Source organism: Symphalangus syndactylus, chromosome 24 (genome assembly GCF_028878055.3).
Source record: "Symphalangus syndactylus isolate Jambi chromosome 24, NHGRI_mSymSyn1-v2.1_pri, whole genome shotgun sequence".
Classification (NCBI taxonomy): Eukaryota; Metazoa; Chordata; class Mammalia; order Primates; family Hylobatidae; genus Symphalangus; species Symphalangus syndactylus.
Genome location: NC_072446.2, coordinates 37280526 through 37306785, shown reverse-complemented (window position 1 = coordinate 37306785; position 26260 = coordinate 37280526). Strand labels below are relative to the sequence as shown.

At 53.3% G+C, this 26260-nt stretch overlaps 2 protein-coding genes across 8 annotated transcripts in view; both read right to left on the bottom strand.

The window, feature by feature from the left end:
• Window positions 1–480: 480 nt before the first annotated feature.
• Window positions 481–6978, bottom strand: FAM83C (family with sequence similarity 83 member C). Its single transcript, XM_055266644.2, has 4 exons — window positions 6466–6978; window positions 3488–3655; window positions 3158–3282; window positions 481–2683 (listed from the first exon to the last, which is right to left on the bottom strand). The coding sequence occupies exons 1-4, from the start codon at window positions 6976–6978 to the stop codon at window positions 1249–1251; spliced, it is 2241 nt and encodes a 746-aa protein (XP_055122619.2). The 3' UTR covers window positions 481–1248.
• Window positions 6979–16662: 9684 nt separating this feature from the next.
• Window positions 16663–26260, bottom strand: part of UQCC1 (ubiquinol-cytochrome c reductase complex assembly factor 1) — a 117971-nt gene continuing 108373 nt past the window's right edge. For all 7 annotated transcript variants that reach the window (XM_055266675.2, XM_055266674.1, XM_055266677.1 and 4 more), the window contains 2 exons: window positions 20730–20843; window positions 16663–18154 (listed from right to left, as the gene is read on the bottom strand). In XM_055266675.2, coding sequence (XP_055122650.1) covers window positions 18020–18154; window positions 20730–20843 — 249 coding nt within the window. In that variant the 3' untranslated portion in view covers window positions 16663–18019. The remainder of the gene's footprint in view (window positions 18155–20729; window positions 20844–26260) is intronic.

Below are 26260 nucleotides of genomic sequence, written 5' to 3'. Positions count from 1 at the left end.
GCCAGACCGAGGCTGGAGAAGGAGGCGCAGCCAGAGAGGGAAAGGCAGCCAGGCTGCAGGTGCTGGAGAGAGAGGAGGACTGAGGAAGCAGGGGCTCAGGAAAAGGCTGGAAAGGGGTCCAGGGTGGGCAAGGATGTGGGTGCTGGTTGGCTTCCACGATGTGCCTCTCGCACGGCCTCTATCACTCACTCAGCAGCCAACTTCTGTCCCCAGGATAGTGATGGGGGCCAAGGGCCCTGCTGCACACTTGGACAGGATGAACTTGGCCCACATTTTGTAGAATCTGCAAAAGCCCCGGGTTCTCTCAAAATGTCACAGTGGTAGCTTGGAGCCCCTGGACTCCCCCAATTCCTTCGGCATTCACCCTCCTCCAAGGGGCTCCCCATAATTGCTCTGAATGGTGCCCTTCCTATTCCCTCAACGTGCCCCTCCCGTAACTCCTCAAAGTTCAGGATACACCAGGCGCTGTGAGTCACAATAAAGTCTGCCTTTATTGATGTGTATCATGTTCACTGTCCTGGGCAAGTGGTGAGTTCAGGAAAATGGCCCACAACCTGTCACAGCCTGTACTTCAAGAGACACTCAGCAAGATGGCGACGACAATGATGATGATGATGATGTGTGTGTGTGTGTGTGTGTGTGTGTGTGTGTGTGTGTGTCCGGGTATCCACATACTCTGCTCTTCCTCCCTCGTTCATCTCAGACCCACTCAGTCCTCTCCAGGGCATCTCTTCACCTGATTCCCTCTACCAGAAATTTTTCCAACTCTCTCCTCCATCTGTCCAAAACCTCCCCATCCTTCAAGGCCTGGCTCAAAGGCCACCTCCATCTCCTCTAAGAAACTTTGACTACTCCACCTTCTCCATGACTCTCTGCCCTTTATTTTCTAACACCCTTTGTCACTGGTTAACCTTTAACTTGATACGGCTCTGACCCCTCCTCCAGTAGCTTGTGCATTTCACCTCTGTCCCCAGGTCTGAGTGTGACCCACCTGTCAGCTCTAAAGGCCCAGCATACGGCTGGAAACACAGCCTAGATTCAAGAAGATTCTGGTCGGGGTGTGTGTGTGTGTGTGTGTGTGTGTGTGTGTGTGTGTGTGTACACAAGAATCTTGAGCCCAGAGAGTGCGTCTGACCTGGGTTTCTAGACACCACCCTTCCCCAGTCTGGGACCTGAGCAAGTCCAGAGTCTCGGTGGACAGAGGAGGGGCCTGCCCTTGCCAGTGCACCCCCCATGCCAGTCCTTTGCCTAGGACTCAAAGCGGCTTCGGAGCTGCTTGAACTTGGACTTGTTGTACTTAGTGATGAGGTCCAGTTTGCTGTGACCCAGGGTCAGCCGTTTCTCATCCCTGACCAGGTCACTGTTACCACCATTGAGATGGCCGCCCTTGGGACCCCCAGGCTCGGTTCCCTGCCTGGCCCCTTGCAACTGATGATACTTGGTGATGAGGTCCAGCTTGCTGTGGCCCAGGGTCAGCCGTTTCTCATCCCCAGACCCAACTCCAGCCATGCGAGCAGGGCTTGGTATCGGGAGACCATTGGGCCCAGGCCCCTCACCACGGAATGGGCCGAACTTTGTGATGAGGTCCAGCTGGCTGTGCCCCAGGGTCTGCCGCCGCTCATCTGGAGCCTGTCTGGCAGGTCTGGCTGAGGAGTTGGTTTCAAGGGGCACTCTGGAGCCCTGGGCCTTGGGGTACTGCATCAGGAGGTCTGATTGGCCATGGCTTTGGTTTAGGGACAGCCTCCTGTCCTCCAGGGCCCAATCACCAGGTCTGAGGGAACCCAACTCAGGGGCACCCCCGGTACCCAGGGCTCGGGACAGGAGATCCAGCTGGCTGTCGGCCTGGCTTGGGGACAACCTCCTGTCCTCTGGGGCCTGCTCGCCAGGCCGAAAGGGGCCTGAGTTTGGGGTAACCCCAGAGTCAGGGTCTCTCACTTCTCGGGCTCTGGGGAAGGGGACAAGGAGATCCAGCTGGCCACGGCTCTGACTTGGAGATGCCTTCTCCTTCTCCTCCACTGCCTCCAGGGCTGTGCCAGGTACCCATCGACCCCGCAGGGGGCTGGGCTCTTGGCTTCCTGGGAGCCCATTCTCTGGGAACCGGGACAGAGCTGGGACACCCCGATGGAACTGGAGGGGGGGCCGGGAGCGAGGAAGCAGAGGTGACCCCACTGCCAAGGTCAAGGGGCTGGTACTATTATGGTTGAGGGCAGGGGAGGACTGGGACCACGGGTATGCCCCTAGCTTGCCGAGGTTGGCCCTATAGCTCCCAGGAGAGGAGCCGTGGTTAGGGTCTGACAGTTGGCGATGTAGGGAGGGCTGGCCACTGGCCTCACGGCGGGCGGGACCCAGGGACGAGGACCCCACACCCATGTCACTGCAATCACCACCACCTGGTAGAGTGAGGTAGGAGGAGCGACCCATAAGCGGTGACCGCTTGATGCTGCTGAGGCTGGTGCTGGAGGGCGGGGATGACGTGGGGCTTGGGATGCCAGGCCCGAAGGCTACAGCCACAGGGGGAGGACGCGGTGCCCGGGGAGAGAGCAGGTCCACACCGCCACAGAAGCCCTCCACAGGCCGGGACTCAGCGTACAGACAGCGGAACTCCCGGTCAAAGTCTTCCACGATGCGGCCTCTCAGCTGCAGCACCATGCTAGTGTGGGCCTGGCTGCAAAGCCAGGTGAAGCTGGGGACAGAGGGACAGGGGGGTCAGGAGGCAAAGTGCAGGACCCTGGGGGTCGGCAGGAGTCACAGCCAGGGGCGCATACCTGGTCCGGCACGCTGGACCCAAACCCCACCACCATGAGGGCTCACAGCGAGGGGCAGAGCTCTGACTCCAGAGTCTGTGCTTGCCCTAGCCCTGCTTAGTGGGCCTGGGCACACGGCTGCCCTCAGGGCCCCAACTTCCCCATCTGTAAAATGGACTTGGGGGAGGTTCCCTGAAGTCACTCCAGTTCCAATGTGTATAGTCATTTTCTATGCCAAGGGTATTAATCATTCCCCTAGAGTGAGCTCCTCCAGGGCCGACTGGCCCCCGACACGCTCCCCTGAGCCTGGCATGATGCCTGGCACATGGCAGGTGCTCAGTCCGTGTCCGAAGGGATGGATGCCAGCCAGTGGTGCAGCCCCAGGCCCCCCTCACCTCCTCGCGCCTGCTCACCTGTAGCTGCCCGCCACCACTTGCTCACAGTCGATGAGGATGAACTTCTCCAGGGCCTGCCCCGTGAAGCGGCGGCCAGCCTTGCTGAAGTATGTGTCCCCACATGTGCTCCGCACACGCATGTTCTAGGTGGAAGTAGATTGGGGGTGACCTTGAGAGAGTGAGGCTCAAGCCATGTCTCTGCCCCATGGGGTCCCTAACCCCAGATAGCAAAGGGAACCCACTCCCCACTCCCATTGCCCCCCAGTGCTGACTGGCCATCCACTGGCTCCCCTGCCCTCCCTGACTCCCCGCCCGCACCCCTGGTTACTGCCCCTGGTCCTCACTGACCGGCAGGTGCCCCCCATTGAGGTCCATCTTGTAGCACATCTCCAGGAAGTGCCTCAGGTGCTCCTGGGCCAGGAGCAGGTACACAGGGACACCACGCCGGCTTGAGGCCTCCATGAGATCACACAGAAGCTCCATGTCAGTGAATATGTCCATCACCACAGCCACCACCTGGCGGGGGGGAGGCGCACGAAAGCTCAGCGCTGCCCAGGGCACTCCCCACATCCAGCCAAGCCTGGGGCAGGAACCTGGGCCCCAGGAAAAGAGCACTGGACTGAAACTCAGGAGGCCAGAGCCTTCAAGAACAAGTGAGCAGGAAGAGCACTTAGCAGTGACCTAGCCCAGGGCGTCTTAACTTGGGCACAGGCAGATTTGACTGTCTTCTTCTTTTTTTCTAAGAGTCAGTGTTTGTCTCACTCTGTTGCCCAGGCTGCAGTGCAGTGGTGTGATCATAGCTCTCTTCTGCCTAGAACTCCCAGGCTCAAGCAATCCTCCCAACTCAGCCTCCTAAGTAGCTGGTATTATAGGCATGTGCCACTACACTTGGCTAACTTTTTTTTTTTTTTTGAGATAGAGTCTCACTCTGTTGCCCAGGCTGGAGTGTAGTGGCGCAATCTCGGCTCACTGCAACCTCTGCCTTCTGGATTCAAGTGATTCTCGTGCCTCAGCCTCTCAAGTAGCTGGAATTTCAGGCATCCGCCACCATGCCCAGCTAATTTTCTGTATTTTTAATAGAGATGGAGTTTCACCATGTTGGCCAGGCTAGTCTCAAACTCCTGACCTTGTGATCTGCCCGCCTCGGACTCCCAAAGTGCTGGGATTACAGGCATGAGCCACCATGCCCGGTCGCTAATTTTTTTTATTCTAATTTTTTGTAGAGCTGGGGGTCTCACAAGCTGGTCTTGAACTCCTGGCCTCAAGCGATCCTCCCACCTCAGCCTCCTAAAGCACTGGGATTACAGTCAAATCCCAGCCCAGATTTAACTGTCTTGAACCCCTAGCTGTTTGAAAGCATTTGTGTGCATCCTTCTGTGCCCCGAGTGTTTATATCCATCATTAGATTCTCAAAGATGACTGTGGATCGGCTGTGCTAGTCCAATGCTCCCTCTGCACTGAGCCCCAGATGGGACAGCGGTGAGAAGCAGAACCCAGACTCCAATTCCCAGGCAAGTTCCTGGCACTCCCCCGACTAACTCCAGCCCAGCTCTGACCCAGGGACTGTTTGTCTGAGGCTCCCTTCTCCAGGGTCAGAGCTACAAGCCACTTACTGGGGTCTTCACTGCCCTTTCCCAGCCCTGCCTCAGTTTCCCTGTGAAGCCACAGAGGTCTGGTGTGACCCCTTACACTGCAGACTCCCTTACTTGCACCCATGCCAAATGGATCCAAGTTTTCTGCTCAGTTGAGGGCTGGGCTGGGGCTTGTGCCTCCATCCCATATAAAGGACTGCCTCAAAGAGGCCCCTGAAACCTTCCTGGCACCTCCCAGACCCCAGCTGGCCTTTCTTCCCATGGCATATATCTGCTATGAGAGTCTCCTCTCCCAGGCAGGTCCGAGAGGCAGGAGGTACAGAGCATAGCACCCCAGCTCTGGAGTCAGAAAGAACTGGGTTCAAACCTGGACTCTACCACTTCTTGGTGACACAGCTTTGGGTGAGTCGCTTCACCTCTGGAAGGCTCACCTTCCTCATCTGTTAAATGGAGATAATGGTAGCCATGTCTCAGAGTTACAGGGAATTAAATGTGAAAATGCTCAAGACATAACAGAGCTCTATAAACATTGGGCTGCAGGGCAAGGAGTCATGACAGCCCAGTGCACAAGCCTGGCTCCTGGCCCAGGATAGAGGGGTCTAAATGGGGGCTGATAAGGCGAGGCACTGGGGGATGCCCTAGTTCACAGCACAGGCCTGGCCAGGGTTGGGGAACAAGGACAGGCAGGAAAGATCAAAGAGGCAGGGGTGAGGAGGACGACAGCAGCAGCCTCACTAATAACCCCATTCCCGATGCCAATCAGGCCTGGCCGTCCCCTGCCTGGGGCACAGGCAGGCTTGCCCGGGAGGCTCTGGAAGTACCGGTGGGATTCCAGCATGCTGGCTTCCTATCTCTGCAGCAGGAGCCTAACTCTACCTCAAACCCTGCCAGGGATCATCTCGTCCATTCCCCTGGAGTCGGAGGCCAGGGCTTCAGAAGGGAAGCTGTGCTCGTGTGTGGCCGGAGCCTTTCTGGGTGCTGACCACCCCTACCTGCCCTCCCAATTCTCTTTCTCCTGAGCTCCCACTCCCCATCACTGAGCCCAGCAGCCTCCTCTCCTCCTTCCTCCTTGGTTCCAAGGCCCAGCCCTCGAGGCCACGCCAAAGAGGCCCACACGCTGGCCCCCTCCCCTGCTTCAGGCCCAGCTGCAGATGTGGTGCAGGAGGGTAGGGGGCAACTAGGGACCTGAGCCAGTAAGGAGGGCCGGACTGCTCCCCGGGACCTAAGTCAGAGAGCCCCTGTCTCCCCGAGCCCTGAGCTCTATGTCACCATATGGACCTCCCTGGGCAAGTCCCAAGCCCCTCTCTGGCCTCAGTTTCTTCTTCTATAAGTGAAGGAGACGATTCAGATGTTCCCCAAGGTTGGAGTTCTTAGTGTGGGGATCATAAAACTTTTTGAGAATCTGATTTACGGCAGTGGAGCATCTTCCAAGGTAAAGATGCAGCAAGGACTCCTCCCTCCAACCTGCATCACTTCGTGTGCATTTCAGGGGATTGTGGAGTCCCTGACACCCATGCCCTGTTCTATGCTCATCCATACTATTCCTGGGTACCAAGCAGTTGCCAAGGTAAATATGGGATGTCCCCCTTCGAGGAGTTTGCAATCTAATACTGCCAGAGGTGCTGGTCCTCATTCTGCCCCTAAGTTGCTGCATGGCCTTGGGCTGGTCTCTTCCCTCTCTGGACCTCAGTTTCCTCCTCTGTGAGATGAGTGATGGAGAGATGAGGCCCTTACCGTGCGGGCCTGGCTGAAGAGGAAGCGCAGCAGGTCCTTGATGTTCTTGGCCTTGTCCCTCTGGAAGTGGACCACGGCCTGGGTGGGGCTGAAGCCTGTGGCCTGTGGCACCTCGGGCCAGCCCAGGTCCAGGTCTGGGGGGTCTATGTCAGAGGCCATGGGGAAGTAAGTGCCTGAGGTGACTTCGGAGAGCAGGCTGAGGCGGTCTGGCCCCGAGGCCTCCTGCCCCTGGGCCTCGCTGAGCTCAGGGCCCCCACGCACATGGCTGGTCATGTAGTCCACATCCAGGGCACTCAGGAAGGGCAGCTCCCGCTCCTCGGAGACGACCTGCAGGTAGGCAGCCTCACCCCGCTCCAGGAGGGCGTCGGCCGCCAGCTGGGCCGCCTCGCTGTGCCGCAGCACCAGCGGTGAGCTCTCCCGCCACCACGGCCGCTTCAGCTCCTCCACCCGGCCCCGCAGGGGTCGCGCCATGCCCTGGGCTCCCAGGCCCCCAGGCCCCAGGCCTCCCAACATGCCTGCCACGCGGCTGCCTCACCCGCCGGCAGGGCCCATGGCCCACACGCTGGGCTGGCTGCAGCAGGAAGAGGAGACCAGCAGAACCGCCTCCTGCTCGCCCGCTCGCTGTGTGTGTGGCAGGGCCCTCAAACTGTTGCCACCCTAAATCAGAGCCACGCTCCACCCTATTGCCCCTGGCCTCTGGAACCTGTCAGGTCAGCCCCACCTGTCTGCCTGTGTTGGGACTCGCCTGCCCAGGGAAGCGGCAGTGCCAGGCCCTCGGTGCACACTCCTGCCTCCCTCTCTTCCTCCCAACAACGCCGCCCCATCCTCACCAGGCTCCCAGCAAGTCTCCAAATGCTGACTTCCTGGGACCCACAGAGGTTGAATTATAGCCAAGAGGGGCCCAGGCGGCTCAGGAACACACACTCACACGCACACGCACACGCACACACACTGCAGGTGGGTGAGCGACTCAAGACACCCAGGAAAAGACATGAACACACGTACAGACGGACACACTGACAACTGACCGATACATAGACATGGAGTGTGGGCTGACACAGGCCGACCACACATTTTAATCACATCCACTTGCGTAAACTCTTCACCCAAACGCCGATGTAGAGACCGGCCATGACCCCCCCAACACATACCATAGTGGATAGCATGTGCCCTGGCTCAAGTCTGCAAGGCCCTAAGTGAGAGCTGAACGAGCATCACATGGAATATCCAAGGACATCAACGCCTGTCTGTCCCCAGCCAGCCCTCTTTTTGCTCCCATAATCGTCCTGCCACTCTCCACCATCTTAACTGTAGTGCTCACAGCCCCCTGGCTCTCTTCCACCCCCGCTCAGAGCTGTCCTTCAAGAACCTAGAGCAGTGGCTCTCACCCTGACCCCAGGGGTGGTGAGAGGTGATGAAATGCAGATCCCCGGGCCCCACCCTCCTGGAAATTCTCATCCAGAAGGTGTCCGTAGGCTTCTGGAGCTTGTCTTTTTCTTTCTCTTTTTGAGATAGGGTCTTGCTCTGTCACCTAGGCTGGAGGGCAGTGGCACAATCACAGCTCACTACTGCTGTGCCTCAGTTTCTCTGGTCTCAAGTGATCTTCCCACCTCAGCCTCCCAAGTAGCTGGGATTACAGGTGCATGTTACCATGCTCAGCTACTTTAAAAATTTTTTTTAGAGATGGGATCTCACTATGTTGCCCAGGCTGATCTTGAACTCCTGGCCTCAAGCAATCCTTCTGTCTCAGCCTCCCAAAGTGCTGGGATTACAGGTGTGAGCCACCACACCTGGCCATTTTTCTTTTTTAATTGAGACATGATCTCGCTCTGTCACCCAGGCTAGAGAGAGCAGTGGTGTGATCATAGCTTACTGTAACCTCGAATTCCTGAGTTTTTAAACAAGTGCCCAGTGCACTGTGGGCAGTGGGCTAAGGCCCACCCCTGAGACATGCTGTTCCAGATAGCTGTACTTGCAATACCCTTAACTCCAGGGATATTCTTGGCCTGGTGGTGGCCAGACCCCAGCCTTCTTCCCCTCCTCCAGGGCTGAGTATGAAAATGGTTGGAAGGTTGTTTCAGAGAATGGGCGGACACACTGCAAGGTCAGGAGGCAAACAGGGCAGGCAGATTTTTGACCTCTGCCCCAACAAAGACTAAAGTCCTGGAGCATGTACCATGTGTCCTTCAGAGGACAGTGAGCAGCTTTGCTCTGGGGAAGGGGATGAGCAGGTGGCAGCTGCAGCTGGGGAGCCAGGCAAGGCAGAAGCAGCCACCACCTTTCCACAGAGGCGTGAGGTCCAGTGAGGATGGCAGAAAGTGCAGAAGACCGAAAGCCGCGTCTCACAGCCCTGTTTAGCGAGGTTCAGCAAGGACGGCGGGAAGTGCAGAAGACCTAAAGCCATGCCTCGCAGCCTGTTTAGGACTAAGCGCACTTGTTTCATCTGGTCTGTGATCATGTCCGGAACACAAGGTCTTCTGTGTCCAAAGAACTTGACACACATATAGTGGGAGGGAGCTGGGTGGGATTTAGAGGTTCCTGAGTTGAGCTGAGCCCTAGGACCAAAGGTGAATGGGGCCAAGGCTGTGTCTTCAAGGACCCTATAAGTGAAGGGCCTGGGGGAGCATGGGGGAGCCACAGGTCAGGAGTTATGGCCCACCCCATCCCATCCCAGGTGCAGGGGCAACGAGCACTCCAAGGAGGACCTTCCCTGGGGGTGAGGAGGCTGCAAGAGGGGCAGAAGTTTGAGTAAACAAAGCCAGACCGTGGGAGGGTAATGAGCTGTGGGGGCAGCCAAGGTGGCAGGGCCATCATTAGGGCCTTATCTCCAGATTTGTTTGAAGGGGAGGACCAACCAGGGTCTTATCTGGGTGGTAGAGGTGCTCCCGGGAGGGAGGGAGGCACGTTTGCCTGTCACTGAGTTAGTTTTGTTTACCTTGCAGTGTGTATACATCTATGTCAGGTATATATCTTTGGCTCTGTATCTTTTAATTGTGGTAAAATACACATGAAATTTGCCTTTAAAAAAGAATTCGTGGCCAGACGCTGTGGCTCATGCCTATAATCCCAGCACTTTGGGAGGCCAAGGTGGGTGGATCACCTGAGGTTGGGAGTTCAAGACCAGACTGACCAACATGGTGAAACTCCATCTCTAATAAAAATACAAAAATTAGCTGGGTGCGGTGGCGGGCGCCCATAATCCCAGCTACTCAGGAGACTGAGGCAGGAGAATCACTTGAACCTGGGAGGCAGAGGTTGAGGTGAGCCGAGATTACGCCACTGCACTCCAGCCTGGGTGACAGTGAGACTCCGTCTCAAAACAAACAAACAAACAAAAAGAATTAGAGATGGAGTCTCGCTCTGTTGCCCAGGTTACTCTCAAACTCCTGGCCTCAAGCGATGCTCTTGCCTCCGCCTCCCAAAGTGTTGAGATTACAGGCGTGAGCCACTGCACCAAGCCAAAATCTGCTATTGTAACCATTTTTAAGTGGTACACTTCAAGTGTCATAAGTCCATTCACACTGTGGTGTAACCCTCACCACCATCCATCTCTAGAACTCTTCTCACTTTGCAAAACTAGAGCTCTGTACCCACTAAACACGAACTCCCCATTTCCCCCTTCCCCAGCCCCTGGTGCCCACTATTCTGCTTCCTGTCTCTATGAATTTGACTCCTCTAAGTACCTCATTTAAGTGGAATCATACAGTTTTGTCCTTTTGTGACTGGCTCATTTCACGTGGCTTCATGTCTTCAAGTTCCTCCACGTTGTAGCGTATGTCGGAATCTCCTTCCTCTTTAGGCTGAATAACATCCCATTGCATGTATGTAGCACAGTTAGCTCATCCATCCCTCCACGGATGGATGCCTGAGTTGCTTCCACCTTTTGGCTGTTGTAAATAAGGCACAGGTGTACAAATTTGGCTCTGTATTTTTGTATACTTCCCTCCATGCCCAGGTTTGTGCTAGATTCCTTTTTTGTACATAAGAAACCACTGAATATTGGCAATTTCATATGGTTTGACTAAATATATACACGTGTACCTATGCATAACTGTACCCGTGCTTGTATGTGTGTGCACGTCCTGTCTGTGATGTTTGTGTGCCTGCGTGGCACGGCAGTGTGCGTGGACCTGTGTGTGCATGTGTGTCTGGGCAGCGGGATAGCCCTTGAGTCGGACTCTGCATTGCGGTACTGGGGCTGTGTACAGGAAGCACAATGGAGAGGGGTAGTGGTGGGAAGACTTCGTTGAAGGGCAAGGGGTTCCAGTGGATCCCGGACATCGTGATAATACTTGTGTGCGAATCAAATCAAATCCCCCCAGGCTGCGGGGCCAGCTGCCCCTCCCTAGGCAGCCCCTCCCTGTGAGCTGAGTTGGTCAAGGGCAATGGGAGGGCAGACAGGTGGCTCCTGGCATTGGGGCTGGGCCTAGGGGTGGTGGCCAAGGGTGATGGGAGCCGTCCAGACAGACCCAAGCCCTGTCCCTGGCTGCGGTGTGTCAGGCACAGGCCCCTTAATGACTGTAATTAAGAGGAAGGAAACTGTTTTCCTGTACAGGAGGTGTGTCAGGCGCCTGCCTGGCATCACTCAGCTGTCCTGGGGGCTACTTAGCCTTGTCTGTTGTCTCTCACAAGCCAAGTGGTGTCTGGGCAGGCGATGTTGTGTAAGGTAGGGGGAGCAGAGGCTGAGTTGCAGCCCTCCAGGTGCAGGCTGCTCTGAGGCCAGTGCTGCCACATACCTTTCCTCTGGCGCCGCGGGTCAGGAGAGACACGGTTCCCGCAGAGGAGCAGCTGGGACTGGTAGGGGAGCCAGAGTGCGCCCAAATCCCTTGAATCAAGGCAAAGCGACCTAAGAGCCAGAGATGCAAGCAGACACACGCTGAAGAGTCCCCGAGGCTGGCTTGAGCCAGGTAGCAAAGGGTGAGAAAGATTTCAGGTACAGAGGGGTAAGTGGGGTGTTCCTGGCTGGAGAAAGAGGGCAAGAACATGCCCAAGGAAGGCAGGTGGGGGCTGTGGTGCAGGGGAAGATGCTAACAGGAAGGCTAGAGCCGCATTAGGAAGAGCTCGAGGGCCTTCTCAAGTGCTGGGTTCTTACCTAGAGATGATGGCTCAGAGGCTGGGAAGACTCCAGAGCATCGTCCTAGGATAACTCAGAAACAGCTCCAATGGCGAGAGTGGGCCAAAGCACCAGAAATAACCCACATTGGTTGAACTCAGTGTGGTTCACTGTTCACTGAGTGTGACACAGGTCTCAGGAGGTCACCATTCCGAACTCTTATCTCATCCTGATACCCCATGGGCTACTGTGCGACTGGACTGAGTCGACCCCCTGGTAGGAACACAGGCTCTGCCACTTAATGGGGGAGCTGAACAATCACAACTTCTCTGAGTCACAGTGGCTGACTCTGTAGAGTGGGACCCCCACCACCTCCTTTACAGGGTTGTTGTGAGGAATATATGGGCTCAGCTACGCCAAGTTCCTGGCTGAGAGCAGCTGTGGTTGCTCAGTACATGCTGAAGTCCAGAGCTTTCCCAGTTGTGAAAGGACAGGGGCTCGATGAAGGCCTGAAAGCTCAGGAAGCCACCAGGGGAGCTCTTCTGGTCAGTCTCTGGCCCCTTCTAGACCAAAGGCTGGCGCCAAGGCCAACATGGTCCCAGCCCGGTCAGGGGGTGTGGTCAGTCACCACTGCCTCTGAGATCTGGCCTCTCGTCCCACCCCTGCTCACAGGAGGCGGGGTGTCCATCTATCTGTCTCCTGTGTTTTATTTCTCCATTTGTTTTGAACTTGGGAGGGGAAGAAAGAGGTACATCTGTTGACTCCTGGAGCCCTGTTATTGAGGCAGCCTCCCTTTCCCACCCCCTCTCCCTCTGTCCTATCCTCCCAGCATGGATTTAGTGTCCACCTTCAGCCAGCAGGTGACCCGAAGATGAGTAAGAGTTTGTCTCTGCCCTGGAGGAGCTCACAGTTCAGTGGGGAAGACAGACCCATAAATAATTATAAACCACGCATTAGGCTGAGGTATAAACCAAGCGCCTGGGGTTTAGAGCCTGGACCCATTGCAGAACCTCAGAGGAGCCATGGCCCCACCTCCCGCCCCTTCAAGCAAGGCACAGCGCAGTGGCGGGCCCTCTCCCAAGTGTGAGGTGAGTGCTGTTTCTGGCCACAGGGAGAGAAAAAAAGGAAGAGCACCCAGCCCAGGCCCGTGGGTGCTGGTTCCTGACTGAAACCTGCAGTGAGGCCTGGCAGGGCCTCAGCCTCCCCCGTCCGATGCAATGGCTGGGCGGGAGGTCTCCAGGCGCTTCCGGCACTACCGCTGTAGTCCATCACTTGTTGACGCCATGGGTTGGTGCTTGGAGGTCCCTTCCTGGAAATTCCCCAGCCAGGGCCTCCAGGATCTTTTCTCCTTATTCTCCCCTCCACACGGAAAAAGGGAGCCCGTGGCCTGGTCAGGGTCTGGGTCCTAGGCTCACCAACGTCGCTCCAGGGAAGTCCCCTGGAAGCTACAGAGAACTTGATGGGGGAGCGGGGAGGGTCGGGGCCAGGGGCCTGAGGTCTGGCCTCCCCCTCTCTAAGGCCAAGCCCAGTGGGTAGGGTGGGTGAGGCATGGTAGGTGCAGTGGACAGACTAGAAGTGGGAACCAGAGCAATAGGTACAGGAGGGCTGCTCCCAGGGTAAGAGTTCAAATACCCCTGCCAGCTCCACTTCCCTCCCACTCCACCTCCATGGCTGATAAACTCTAGATCGAGACCAGCTGGCATGAGCTCTCCCTTCCCCCTCAGCCCTCTTCTCAGAAACTCCTTTCCTCCTATCAGTCCTCCCAATCGCTGGTCTCAGGAAAAGATTCCCTTCACCACCTCCAAAGCCAGGCCCTTGTTCTCAAGATCAGGCTTCCATTTCCAGAGGGATCTCATCAGAGTCCCTAACACTCATAGGAAGTTCCCTACTCCACTAAGTGCTTAGCTCATCAGAGTCCTCCCTGCCCCAAATACATCTTCAGCACGTTCCTGCAAACCCCCTCGTTTCACCCCCTCTTCTGCCTCCTCCCAGTATCCCTCCATTTCTTCTCAGCATGCTGCTCTGAGTCTCCTTCTAGAAGCTCTCCTCTTCCCTGGCTCCACAGTCTACCTTCTGCACTGGTGCCTGCTCTTCCTGCCACCTCCTGTGAATGCTCCTTGCACTCCCAACCCAGTCTCAGGGCTGCCATCACCTCCAGGAGCTCATCAACTTCAGAATTTCTATACCCAAGACAAGGCCAACATCCTTCGTCCCTGAGGTCTATCCTGAGGTTCGCCAAGGTCCTTCCTGCCCCATGCCCTTGCCCTCCCTGGAGCATCTCCAGCATCTGAAGTCCATCTGCCACCAGACTGGCTCCCCACAGATGCAACCAAGGTGCACCAAAAGCAATGGAGTGGAACCCAGAAAAAATGACTGTTCAGCTTTGCTGCAGGGTCACCTTGCACCAGCAAGCAGATTCTTCTCAGTGCACCTGTTTCCCTATTGCATCATGGGTGCAGCAATCCCTGCTGCCTGGCAGCTGATGTGTGATCTGTGCTACCCCTACTCATGGTCCCACCTGATCTCTGCAACCCTTCCTTCCCTTAGCAGCTAACTCAACAGTTGCTGCAGTCTGAAGAGCTTCCTGTTCTGTGCCTTCATCTGGACAGCTAGTCCTCAATTCCCGTTTTCCCGTGTCCTTAAGCCTCACTCTTCACATCCTGAAGCAGTGGACTGGGTCAGAGCCACCATACAGGGTACATCTGGGCATTTCCCTCCTGGAACATGAGCTTAAGAATCCTCACCTGCAAGGCGGCGAGTGAGGTGACAAGTGAAAATACCAAGCAAGCCTGGCACGGAGGGAAAACAAAAGATGCTGGCTGAAGTGCGGCCTGAGCTTCAACCTCGGTTTAAGATTCACCCCGTCTTGTCGTATAGCATTGCTATTTCTCATCAGAAGAAATAGCGATGATTTATTTTTTTCAAATTTTTAGGTAAAACATCAATCTTAGGGGTACTGTTCAGTGTTTCTCATTTGAAAACCTCTACAATACAGTCTTCTTTGAAGAGTAGGGAAGATGTATGTTTCTTCTGATGAATAAGTGTACTTCCTTTCATGTGACAATGGGAACTCTACAACCTTAGGGCTTTCCATTTTCCACCTTTGACCAGGAAGCTCAGAGTAAGATCTCATACTCAATTGCAAATCTCCTGGCTGACCTGGGGGAGGGAGGCAGGGTGACATGGGGACAAAGCAGGGTCCCCGGGGTCTGTCGTGGGCTGGAGCACTCTTGGCCCCTTCTTACCCTCGATCACTCTTTCTCTAGAGGCCCCTCTAAGCTTCAGTCCCCTCACTTGTGTTAAAGGGATAATAAAAATGATGAGGATAATACCTGTTTTACCTGATTGTTGTGAGACAATGCATTTACAGTATTTTATACAATTTTTAAAAAGTCATATGAAAGTTGCTCATTAGCAGTCCAGGTTTTCCAACATAATTGTTTTCCCTCTTTTTCCCTCCCAATACCTGGATCTGATCTTTCAAACTTTAAGGTTTTTTTTGTTTTGTTTTGTTTTTGAGACAGGGTCTCACTCTGTTGCCCAGGCTGGAGTGTGGTGGCATGATCTTAGCTCACTGCAACCCCCACCTCCTGGGCTCAGGTGATCCTCCTACCTCAGTCTCCTGAGTAGCTGGGACTACAGGCTCATGTCACCACACCCAGCTAATTTTTTGTAGAGACAGGGTCTCACTGTATTGCCCAGGCTGGTCTCGAACTCCTGGACTCAACCAATCCGCCCACTTCAGCCTCCCAAAGTGTTAGGATTACAGGCATGAGCCGCGGCACCCAGCCTACAATTTTATTATAAACTGTGTCTCTTAATCTGCTGTGATCTTTTCTGGAAGAATACAGAATACAAATATTAATAAATGACAAACTCATTCCTACAGAGCAGTCTCCCTGAAGGCAAGAAATTGTGTCCTTCACTTGTTTTGTACAATAATGATTTACATTAGAAAAACATTTAGCTATGGAAAGAACTTTCCATTTTGGTTCCTATGCTAAGACCAAAGGGAGTGCTCAATATTAAGTTGTTAAAATAAGTGGAATAAAATAAATAAGGGTCACACTGAGAATGGTCCAGAAGGGGGCTTTTTGGTTGGGGTTGTATTGATAACACTTGGTGATTTAGTCACACATTCATTCTTTCATTTATCCAAGTATATACTGATGCTGATCATGAACCAGGCATTCGGCCGAGCACTGGAAAAACAATGATGACCAACACAAACACAGTGTCCACTCCACGCTGAGGCAGCTCACAGTAGAGTGTGGGAGGTGGGCAAAAAAACCATTTTAACATGGTAAGGTAAGTGTTACCAGGGCTAGGTGTGGTGGCTCATGCCTATAATCCTAGCACTTTGGGAGGGCAAGGTGGGAGGATCAACATAGTGAGAAACTGTCTCTACATAAATAAAAAGGTAAGTGCTCCAGAGCAGAGAACCATGTGGGGAGCAGCACGGATATCGTGCCTGTACCTGGAGGGGACAGAAGAAGGAGGGACGAAGGTTCTAGGTAGAGGACACATAGCATGATCTCTCCAGGTAACCCTAAGAGGTTCAGTGTGCTCAGAGATGGGTAGACTCATAAAAACAGAAATGGAGGCAGGGGCCAAACCAAGAATAAAGGTAGCCTCCAAGGAACCTGGAATAGATCTTAAGGGGAGGGGGATTGGCAGAGTCAGGGAAAGGTGCTGACGGCCAAGAAGTGAGGGCTCACCGACATCAGACATGATAGATCCAATCTGGCTCCTTCAAAGGCAGCTCCATACTGCAAGTTGCTGTGTTGCACGATGACAAACTCCTGTGCAGACAGGACTAGCTCTATAGGCAGGAACCATCAGATGCTAGAGGGATTCATCCAGGGCCTGCATGAACACTGGCTGACTGGGATGCTAAGAAGGGGAGTCAGGTTCTGGACCAGGGCTGGACCAAATGACCTTTCAAGTTCCTTCCAAATCTGAGCTTCCAGGATTCTAAAGCAAGCCCGGTAGCTGAACTGGTGCCATGGGCTGGGATCTGTGGCTGGGGAGCTACCCTGGGCAGCAAATGGGTTAATGCTCAAATAACTTTTATATATGAATTAATGTGTAGAGTTGGGAGCCAAAATCTGTTCCATTAATTTTTCCATCCATTCCAGGAGCAGTTAGGTACACACAGTAAAGTTTATTTTGGTGCATGGTATACTTCACTCCATTAAAAATAAATTAATCAGCAAATTCCTGCCTGGCTCAGCTCTGGTTTATGTAAATAGTGCCCAGCTGTAATGAGTTACAAGGTGTTATTATCTCATACACACACAGGAGGCTTCACTCTAGAGCTCCGCTCGCAACAAAAGCATCTTAAATAAACTGAGAGAAGGCGGTTTGATTTGTAATGTTTTCACAGAAGTGGGATATACCTCACCCATATAGAGTTTCTTTATATGACTCATTTTATAGCAAGTTAAATGAAGGAAGTTTGATGGGGGAGGGAGGGGCAATATGGTTCCCCACCCCCTTTCTTCACTTTAAGAAAATCCCCCAAGAGATGACTCGCATTGAGGGAGGAGGGGCTGGTTCTCAGGTGCTCAGACCAAGGTGGCTCTGCAGCACATGCTTCAGGAGTTGGGAAGGGGCCCAAAGCTGGGCACAGGTCTGGGTCTGCTACAACTAAGCCAGGAGGAATGTTCTCTTCTCCCCAATATCTCATGAAAGGGGAGGCCAAGACAGGAGACAGCATGTTCCTCATTCAGTTCACTGGGAGTGACAAATGTGACTTTGTTCTCAAGGCCTCCTTCCAAATGACTTAGGATGTGAAAGCCCTTGGTCATCAGAGGCCTCCTGGGTCCCAGACGAGGGGCCTGGCTGGCTGTGCCTTGGCCTGAACAGAGACACATCTCCATGAACTAGAGGCAAGAGCAGCAGCAGAGACCATCCCAGCCTCTTCCCTTTCTCTGTCTCTGAGCTCGGCGGTGCCCTCACCACCGTGTCCACCATCTCAGGCAAGTTTCTAAGTCCCTGGAATAAAGAAGGGCCATGGCAGAGAGAAGTCTCTGTTTCTTTTAATGGCCAACTCAACCCCATGGCTGAAAGCCGAGGGACAACGCGTGGTCACCGTTCCGACTTCGCAGCATTACAATCTGCTCGTAGGCCACAGCAGGCCCTGGGGGGGTTTCCCTTTTGAACCTACGCCATCCCTTCCTCGGCCTTTGGGAAAAGCTGTCAGTCACATGTAGTTGCTGGAGGGGGTTGGGGAGTGTGTGCTGGGGGACTCTCACTTGGAGCTTCCCCTAAGGTTGAAGACACCCCGGGAGAGCTAGGGGTTCTCCCAGCCCCGTACCCCAGCAGATCAGACTCCTGGGCACACTAAGAGGAAACTCAACACAAATGGGGCCAGGTATTTGACAGATGCTGTTCAGAGGTCAGTTCAGGCCACTTTCTGCAAGGTCCTGGACCAACAGGCACTTCTCTCCTGGCAGTTCCTCGAAGCCAGCTGGCCGGCCGTGTGGAGGGCCCAGCCCATCAAAGTCCCTCGTCGTTGTAAGTGGGGGAATGGGGCTTCAGGATGCTCTGAGGATTCTTCTCCACTAGAGGGCGCCAGCTCACCTCCCCTGTCAGAAGCAGATCCTCCCCGTTCATGGAGTCCAGGTACTGTATCTGCAACCAGGGGAGCCGGAAGGAGGAAGCGACAGAGGCAGGGCAGATGTGAGGAGCCAGCATCAGGAACCAGCCTCCCAGAAGAGAGGAAGGAAGGGGACGGCGCATGAGGGGGGCTTCTGACCATCCCAGGTCCCAGGCCAAGCCATCTCTGATCTCCTAGATAATTTCACTAAGATGGTTCAGAGAAAGCAGTCACTGGGGAGCTGGGGGGCAGGGGCAGTTAGGGAATTCCCTATCACACCTCTGAATGGAGACGGACACACACCTCCCAAGGACACTTCTCCCCTACACGCCCTCCCTAGACAGCTCCTGCAGGCCAGGAAGTCAGGGCTTGCAGCGCACACAGCCATGCTGTCCACCCCAGCGCTGCTGGGTGAGCGTCCTGATTCTGTCCCTTCCCAGTGCTGCTACCCAGGGTGGCAGCTTCCCCTCTCTGAGATTTAAGTTCCCTTGTCTGAGAGAGGGGATAGAAACAGGTACCTCATAGGACACATGAAGAGATTCAACAATATGCATATATGCAGTGCTAGGCACTCACACTTTAAACATATGTATGCCTCTGTTGTCCTCTAGTGAGCCCCTGGTCAGTAGGCCCCAGTATCACCTCTCCAGGACAGTAGGGGCAGACAGCTCTGCCACTAAAATGGTCATCATCCAGAGAAGCCACTGCTGCAGGGCCAGGAGGCTTCATCTTAGGCTTTGGGTCATTCCCCCTTCCAAGAATCCACCACTCCGGTTGCTTCCGCTTCCAGCTGCTGACGCTTGAACTCAACCCCAGCCTCTCGCACGTGCCTTAGCTCTGGATTCCACCTGCCCTGCCATCTCTTCCCTAAAGCCCCCTCCTCCCTTACAGTGACTCCATTTCTGCCCCCAGTGCCACCGCTCTGCCCACCTCCTGGGTTGAAAATCTCAACAGAACCTCTGGTTGGCTCTTGGGCCATCGGCCACACTGCTCAAGGCCCAGCTCCTGCTCTTCCTTTCCCAGCCTTCAGCACTCTGCCCCCACCGTATCACATTAAGGGCTGGCTTACTCCAGGGTTAGCCGTGTGCCTGGGCTTCCTTGCCAAACCATGAGCTGGCTCCTCGAGGGCAGGACTGGGTCTTATTAATCGTTGCTTTCCCAAGATTACATGGAGCAGCAGGTGCTCCAAAGGTTTGCTGATAGAACTGGGTCCCCACCAAAGCTCCCTGCTTTCCCAAGAGCCCCTTCGCTGTTTTTCCACTGCCTCTCACCGGGGCCGCATGGGACCTCTTGTAGGGACAATGGTTGTGGCAGCCCCTTCCTAGAGGGCCCTCAGAGAAGTCCCAGGTGTGTCTTGTTGGGGCTTCTGGCACAAGCCCACCATGGCAGATGGAAATGTTGGGCAGGTCTCTCAGAAAACACAGTATTTGCTTTGCGAATTGCTACTCCTGTCTGAGGGTGAGTCCAGTCAACAGAGTATCAGAATTCTCTGTGAGTGGGGCCCTCTGGCCATGCAGTGCCTTCTCCCTGGCTCTAGCAGATTTGAAGAGTGGTCAAACAGAAGTCCTGGCTCTGGGATTCTCTACTCTGTGGGTCTGCAGAGCCCCTGTATGTGGTTTTTCCAGCAGTTAACAAGCTAGTCCTATTGGCCCTGTCTTCTCAAGAGCTGAGGTCCGGCCTTGCCTTTCCTGGTTGTTGGAGGCTTGAAGACCATGGATACAAGTGAACAAGAGACTAACTGTGGGGTGACACCCCTTCAGCTCCAGGGGCCAGGCCATGAAGCAAAGGTGTGACTCATGGCACAGCCTGAGCTGTCTGAGGCAGCTGAGGCCTCAGTGGCCACATGAATCACACAGCTTGGGGCCCTAGGGCAGCTGTGCAGGCTGACTCACTGGGAGGCCCTGGAAGAGCCTCTCTGTCCTCTTTGCTGCCAGTCAGCTCACTCATCTATCAAGTATGAGTTTCCCATCAATACAGGATCTGAGGGCAGGGAGGTCAAGGAATTAATTCCCCGGGGCTTGAGGACAGCTATGTGGGTAAGCAGCCCCCACTGCGGAACTTTCTCCTAGAAGCTTTGACGTCAGAGAGCCCTGGGGAGCCAGAGAGGTGAGAAACTGAAGTGGGGGGACCCTGCTTGACCGTGGAGAGCATCTAGCAGAAAGAGGCTGTCTATGAAATGCTGCCTGCTGCCCAGTCCTGCTGGAAGTCAGGAGCAGGAAACAAATCCAAGTGGGTAGAGAAGGGGTCCACAGTGGGCAGCTGCCACTACACCCTGTGCTCATATCTGCCAGGTCTCTGTGGGCCCAGTTGCTAGCATAGCACTGGGCACACAGTAGGCAATGAGGTGCACAGTGAATGAATGACTCAAAGCTCCTGAGGGCAGGAGACTACTCGATGCATCTTTCTCTCTCTCTTCCTATTTCCCGCTCTCTGGCCCAGTTCATGGTTGGACACACAGAAGGCGCTCCTTCAGCGTCTAGTGCTGATGTGATCTGGTCAGAATTCTCTCAGGCTGGTCCTTGGTAACTCCACCTCTCATGATCCCCTGAAAGCCCAGGAGGAGAACCCACTGTTGCCAGGACTAGGGAGAGGAGGGAAAGGGTCGCTCACCTGTTTCCTCACATACTCTACCAGCAATTCAAGATGTCGAGGGTCTTCACATTTCCGGTTGAAGAAGGTTCTCCAGAGGGCAGCGGCCAGCCCATGATCGTCTGAAAGGATCCCCTGGAACACACAGCATAGCAATGGTCTCCTGAGGGAACCACAGAGCCAGGACATAGATGCTGAGGATACTGTGAACATGCTAGCAATCATGGAATCGGCTCAGAAGGACCCTCCACACACAAGAGGAAAATGGGGCAGTCACACAGTAGAGGTGGAAGGGGTCTTACAAGGGCATCTGGCCCAATCCCTTCATTTTATTACATACAGAGGGAGAACAGGGGGTCCAGAGGGGCCAAGCCACTAGTTAGGTGATGCAGAGCTGGGACTCAGGCACGGCTCCCTCTACTCCGTACTGCGCCTAGCCTAGGCAACACTTGAGAGGCCGAGAAGAGAAACAGTAGCAGCAATGCTCCCCCTGCTGTCCACAGAGCACGGGCTGGGAATATTGTGAATGTATGTTTCTTCCAGGAATGGAGGTGGGCATGGACTGTGCCTTCTTGCTTGGTCCAAGGACATATATCTGCAAGGCAACTGGCTCTTTGGGGAAGGGAGTCAGCTACCTTGTCTTCACTGTTACCCAACTCTGGGCCCAGCCTCTCCCTAAGTAGGGGAACAGGATGTTCAGCAGGATTGCTGGGGCCACAGAGGGCCAGGCTCAGAGCTTGCATGTGTGTGTGTGCCTAACGCTGCCTCTTTTGGTGGAGAGGAGACTTCTATTGGGAAGCTTAAAGATTACAGAGCAAAATAAGAGCCCCAGCCACCAGCTAAGGACATTTTCTAGCTTGGACCTCTAGAGGAGGGAGGGCTAAGAGTCTTGCTTCCTGGGGTGAAGGTGACTGATGGAACAGGCTCTGAGAAGTTGCTCTGTCCAGGTGCCAGGGCAGTGTGTGGAATCGACGTGCTGACTTGGAGTTAGATGGGAGATCAAGTCCTAATTCCACCTCTGCCAAGATCAGTGATGGTGGCAGTTGACTAAACCAAAGTCTCAATCTTCTACTTCTTCAAAACAGATGAAATTACCTGCTCTACTTACAGCATTCTTGAACTATTTGTTAAGTGTAATCTGTTGGATACAAAGATTAGGAGCATGCTTTGGCAGACAGCTGGGATACAGTCAAAACAGTGGGGTCTGGGAACCAGAGCACAGAGTTCAAATGCCAGCTCTGTCATTTGATGGCCATGTGGCCTTTAAGAAGCTATTAGCCGTTCCTGAGCCTCAGTTTTTCATGAGTTAAACAAGCCTAATAATACCTATCCCACAAAGTTGTTGTGAGAATTAAGAGATACTGGCCATGAATGGCTCTCTAAGTGGTAAACATTACCCAAAGACCCAGGATCACTTTATTCAACATTTTATTGTGGTCTGTCCTCTTGGGCATTGTGGTATATGAGGTCTGGCTCCAGGCCTGCTGCCAAGAAGGGCCATGTCCAGTATGGGGTGCTGACAGTTTGGTAGAAAAACATTCCACCTGTTCCAAATGCTCTCTGATAAACACTCCTTACAGTTCCACAGCTTAGGACTGTCCTGGCACAATGGCTGAGTCAGGAAAACTGGCTTCTTCTGGCAAATGGGGAGAGGAGCAGAGGACAAGCTCAGGCACATCACCCTTCTGCAAATGATTTGCTAGCACAACAGCGTGCCTGTGTCTTCTGTGCCTGGGCACATGCCAGAGCGCTGCTGGCAGCAACCCACATGTGCTGTGCAGAAAGGAATGGGATTGGGAGCAGGTGTTATGGAGACCTGGAGAATGGGCAGAGCCCAGGATGGGAAAACAGGCAACTTTAGCAGCGGGTGAGATGGCTGGGAAGGGGCAAATCCATAATCAGGAATTCCTGAGCCATCAGAAGGAAAAGGATGACTCAGAACTCACTAATAGTGAGAACAACCCAACTGTTCCAGACTGTTAGGGTTCCCTCACACACCTGGCTCCTAATTAATATGTTTGCCAAGTAGAACAGATATTATATTCCCATTTGCTTTGCTTTGTTTTGTTTTGTTTTGAGATGAAGTCTCACTCTGTCACCCAGGCTGAAGTGCAGTGGCGTGATCTTGGCTCAATGCAACCTCTGCCTCCCAAGTTCAAGTGATTCTCCTGCCTCAGTCTCCCAAGTAGCTGGGACTATGGGCATGCGCCACCACACCCGGCTAATTTTTTGTATTTTTAGTAGAGACAGGGTTTCACCATGTTGGCCAGGGTGGTCTCGAACTCCTGACCTCAAGTGATCTGCCCGCTTTGGCCTCCCAAGTGCTGGGATTACAGGTGTGAGCCACCGCACCTGGCCTATATCCCCATTTGAAAGATAAGTAAACTGAGGCTTAGAGGCTAGCTAACTGATGGCTGAACTAGAACCAGCATGCACTGATGAGGTGGGATGATGACTGACCCGCTCTAGTCAGAATACAGAACCTGGCATAGAGTGGGAGAGCAATCAGAATGGCTGAATACCCAGCACTTTGGGAGTCCAAGCTGGGTGGATCACTTGAGCCCAGGAGTTCAAGACCAGCCTGGACAACATGGCGAAATTGTTTCCACAAAAAAGTATAAAAATTAGCCAGGCATGGTGGCACACAAGTGTAGTCCCAGCTACTCGGGAGGATGAGGCAGGATGATCGCCTGGGCCCGGGGAGAGTGAAGATACAGTGAGCTGTGATCACACTGCTGCACTCCAGCCTGGGCAACAGAGTGAGACCCTGTCTCAGAAAAAAAAAAAAAAAGAATAGCTGAATAAATCAATGAACACAATTTCTGCCTTCTTCCCACCACAGTACTAGTGTAAGGCAATGAAAACAAATGAAAGACAAATCTGAGGGTGCACATTTCAAACTAAGAAAGCAGAAATGGAAGAAGGGTCCTGGAAACCAAACATGAGGACACAGTGTAATCTCCCCCCAATCTAATCGGGTGCCTACTTGTTTTTTGTTTTTTTTTTTTGAGACAGAGTCTCACTGTCGCCCAGGCTGGAGTGCAGTGGCGCGATCTTGGCTCACTGCAGGCTCCGCCCCCTGGGGTTCACACCATTCTTCTGCCTCAGCCTCTCCGCGTAGCTGGGACTACAGGTGCCTGCCACCTCGCCCGGCTAATTTTTTGTATTTTTAGTAGAGACGGGGTTTCACTGTGTTAGCCAGGATGGTCTTCGATCTCCTGACCTCGTGATCCGCCCGCCTCGGCCTCCCAAAGTGCTGGGATTACAGGCGTGAGCCACTGTGCCTGGCCTCGGGTGCCTACTTGTTTTCCCTCGCAACACAATGAAGCATCCTTCAGAAATTAAGACGCCTAGGTCTAGAGTAACTGAGAGGAAGCCAAGGGGATTGTTTTGGCTTTGGAGGGTTCTAGTTCTGATTAAGGGTTTAGAGTGGCAGAGTTCCACTCAATGAAGATTGATTTGACATCACTATGTGCTCAGCATGATGCTAGGAACACAAGAGTCACAGCAATATGGTCTGAGCTCTCAGGGAACTTGCAATCTAGCTGAAGGGACAAAATCAGTGCACATCTAACAGCAGCACAGAGCAAAATCCTGGAGAATGAACACATGCCAAGCTGCATAGTGAGACTCAGCTACACTCTACATGGCTGCCTCCTTGTTCTACAGTCTTAGCTTTTATGACAACTCCTCAAAGAGACCTTCCTGGTCCACACCAAGTCATTCCCCCTGTTCTCTCTCACTGCACTCTACTGTAGTTAGATATTTATTGCTTGTTTATCTGCTACTTGTTTACTATGTCTCTCAATTAGAAGGTAAGCTCCAGTGGGAAAGAGCCAGACCATGTTTGTTTTATTCACCAATATATTCCCATGTATCACACATGGTAGACACTCAAAAGCTACCTGTTAAATGGATAATGAATAGATGGATGGGTGTGGAAATTTACAGTAAAAACACAAGAGATCCAGAGAGGTCAGGGAAACCTTTCTGAAGAAGTAGGCCTTTAAGAATTGGGAGGATTTAGCCGGGTGTGGTGGCTCACGCCTATAATCCCAGCACTTTAGGAGGCCACGGTGGGCGGATCACGAAGTCAAGAGATAGAGACCATCCTGGCCAACCTGGTGAAACCCCATCTCTACTAAAAATACAAAAAAAATTAGCCGGGCATGGTGGCGCCTGCCTCTAGTCCCAGCTACTCGGGAGGCTGAGGCAGGAGAATCCCTTAAACCTGGGAGGTGGAGGTTGCAGTAAGCCGAGATTGTGCCACTGCACTCCAGCCTGGCAACAGAGTGAGACTCCATCTCAAAAAAAAAAAAAAAAAAAAAAAAAAAAAAAATTGGGAAGATTTGGAAAGCTGCAGATTTTTTTTTTTTTTTTTTTTTGAGACAGAGTCTCGCTCTGTCACCCAGGCTGGAGCACAGTGGCACGATCTTGGCTCACTGCAAGCTCCACCTCCTGGGTTCACGTCATTCTCCTGCCTCAGCCTCCCGAGTAGCTGGGAATACACGCACCCGCCACCATGCCGGGCTAATTTTTTTTTTTTTTAGTAGAGACGGGGTTTCACCATGTTGGTCAGGCTGGTCTCGAACTCTTGGCCTCGTGATCCACCCACCTCGGCTTCCCAAAGTGCTGGGATTACAGGCGTGAGCCACTGTGCCCGGCCAGCTGCAGATTATTCTAAGCAAGAGAAAATATTCAAAACATTTACAGAGGGAGTGCCTACAAGGTACGCCAGGCCCTGAACCAGGCCCTAAAGCTGACCAAGACTCAGCTATTGCCCTCAACCCCTCATTGTTAGGTAGAGTCTCAGTCAGGCACAGCATGTCTATAGGGCAGTAAGGCAAACGGCCTAAGAGAGAGCACAAGAAATATAAAGGCAGATAGAGCACACAGCAATGGGAACAGTTCACAGAAGGCCTGGAAGTTCAGGGAGCAATTTGGAACTAATGTCATAGAAAACAGGGAGGTTCCCAAAGAGTCCAGTGAGGGGGAACAATCCAAGCAAGATTCTAGGAAAAGGGTGCTGTAGAACAGCGCTGTCCAATAGAACTTTTTGTGACTATGGAACTGTTCTGTATCTGCACTGTCCAAGACGGTAGCCACATATAGTAACTGAGTACCTGAGGATCTGAATTTTCCATTTTACTTAATTAATTTAAATCAAAATAGCTGCACGTGTTTAGTATCGAATAGCTCTAGAACCTTGTGACTCCAAGTGTGGTCTGCAAAATGGCTGCACCCCCATCATGTGCAGCTGTTAGCAATGCAGAATCTCAGGCCCTGCCCCAGACTTGCTGAGTCAGAATCTGAATTGTACCTAGGTCCTCCAGGTGACTCACATGCACACTAAAATACAGGAAAAACTTCTAGAATTGCACATTAAAATCACCTGGGAACTTTTACAACTACAGATGTCCACCTCCACCAATTAAATCAGAATCTTTGGGGGATAGGGCCCAGACACTGATATTTCTAAGAAAGTGTCCCAGGTAATTAGTATATTTCCCCAAAATTTCCTGCTCTTAAAAGTCACCTTCAGGTGACTTGTT

What these genes read in the sequence shown, in the direction of transcription:
- FAM83C (XM_055266644.2), bottom strand. Translation starts at nt 6,978, where the DNA reads ATGTTGGGAGGCCTGGGGCCTGGGGGCCTGGGAGCCCAGGGCATGGCG. An exon ending in TCTTCAGCCAGGCCCGCACG is followed by an intron (nt 3,656 to 6,465) that starts GTAAGGGCCTCA and finishes CCCCCCCGCCAG; the next exon opens with GTGGTGGCTGTGGTGATGGA. An exon ending in TCAATGGGGGGCACCTGCCG is followed by an intron (nt 3,283 to 3,487) that starts GTCAGTGAGGAC and finishes ACTTCCACCTAG; the next exon opens with AACATGCGTGTGCGGAGCAC.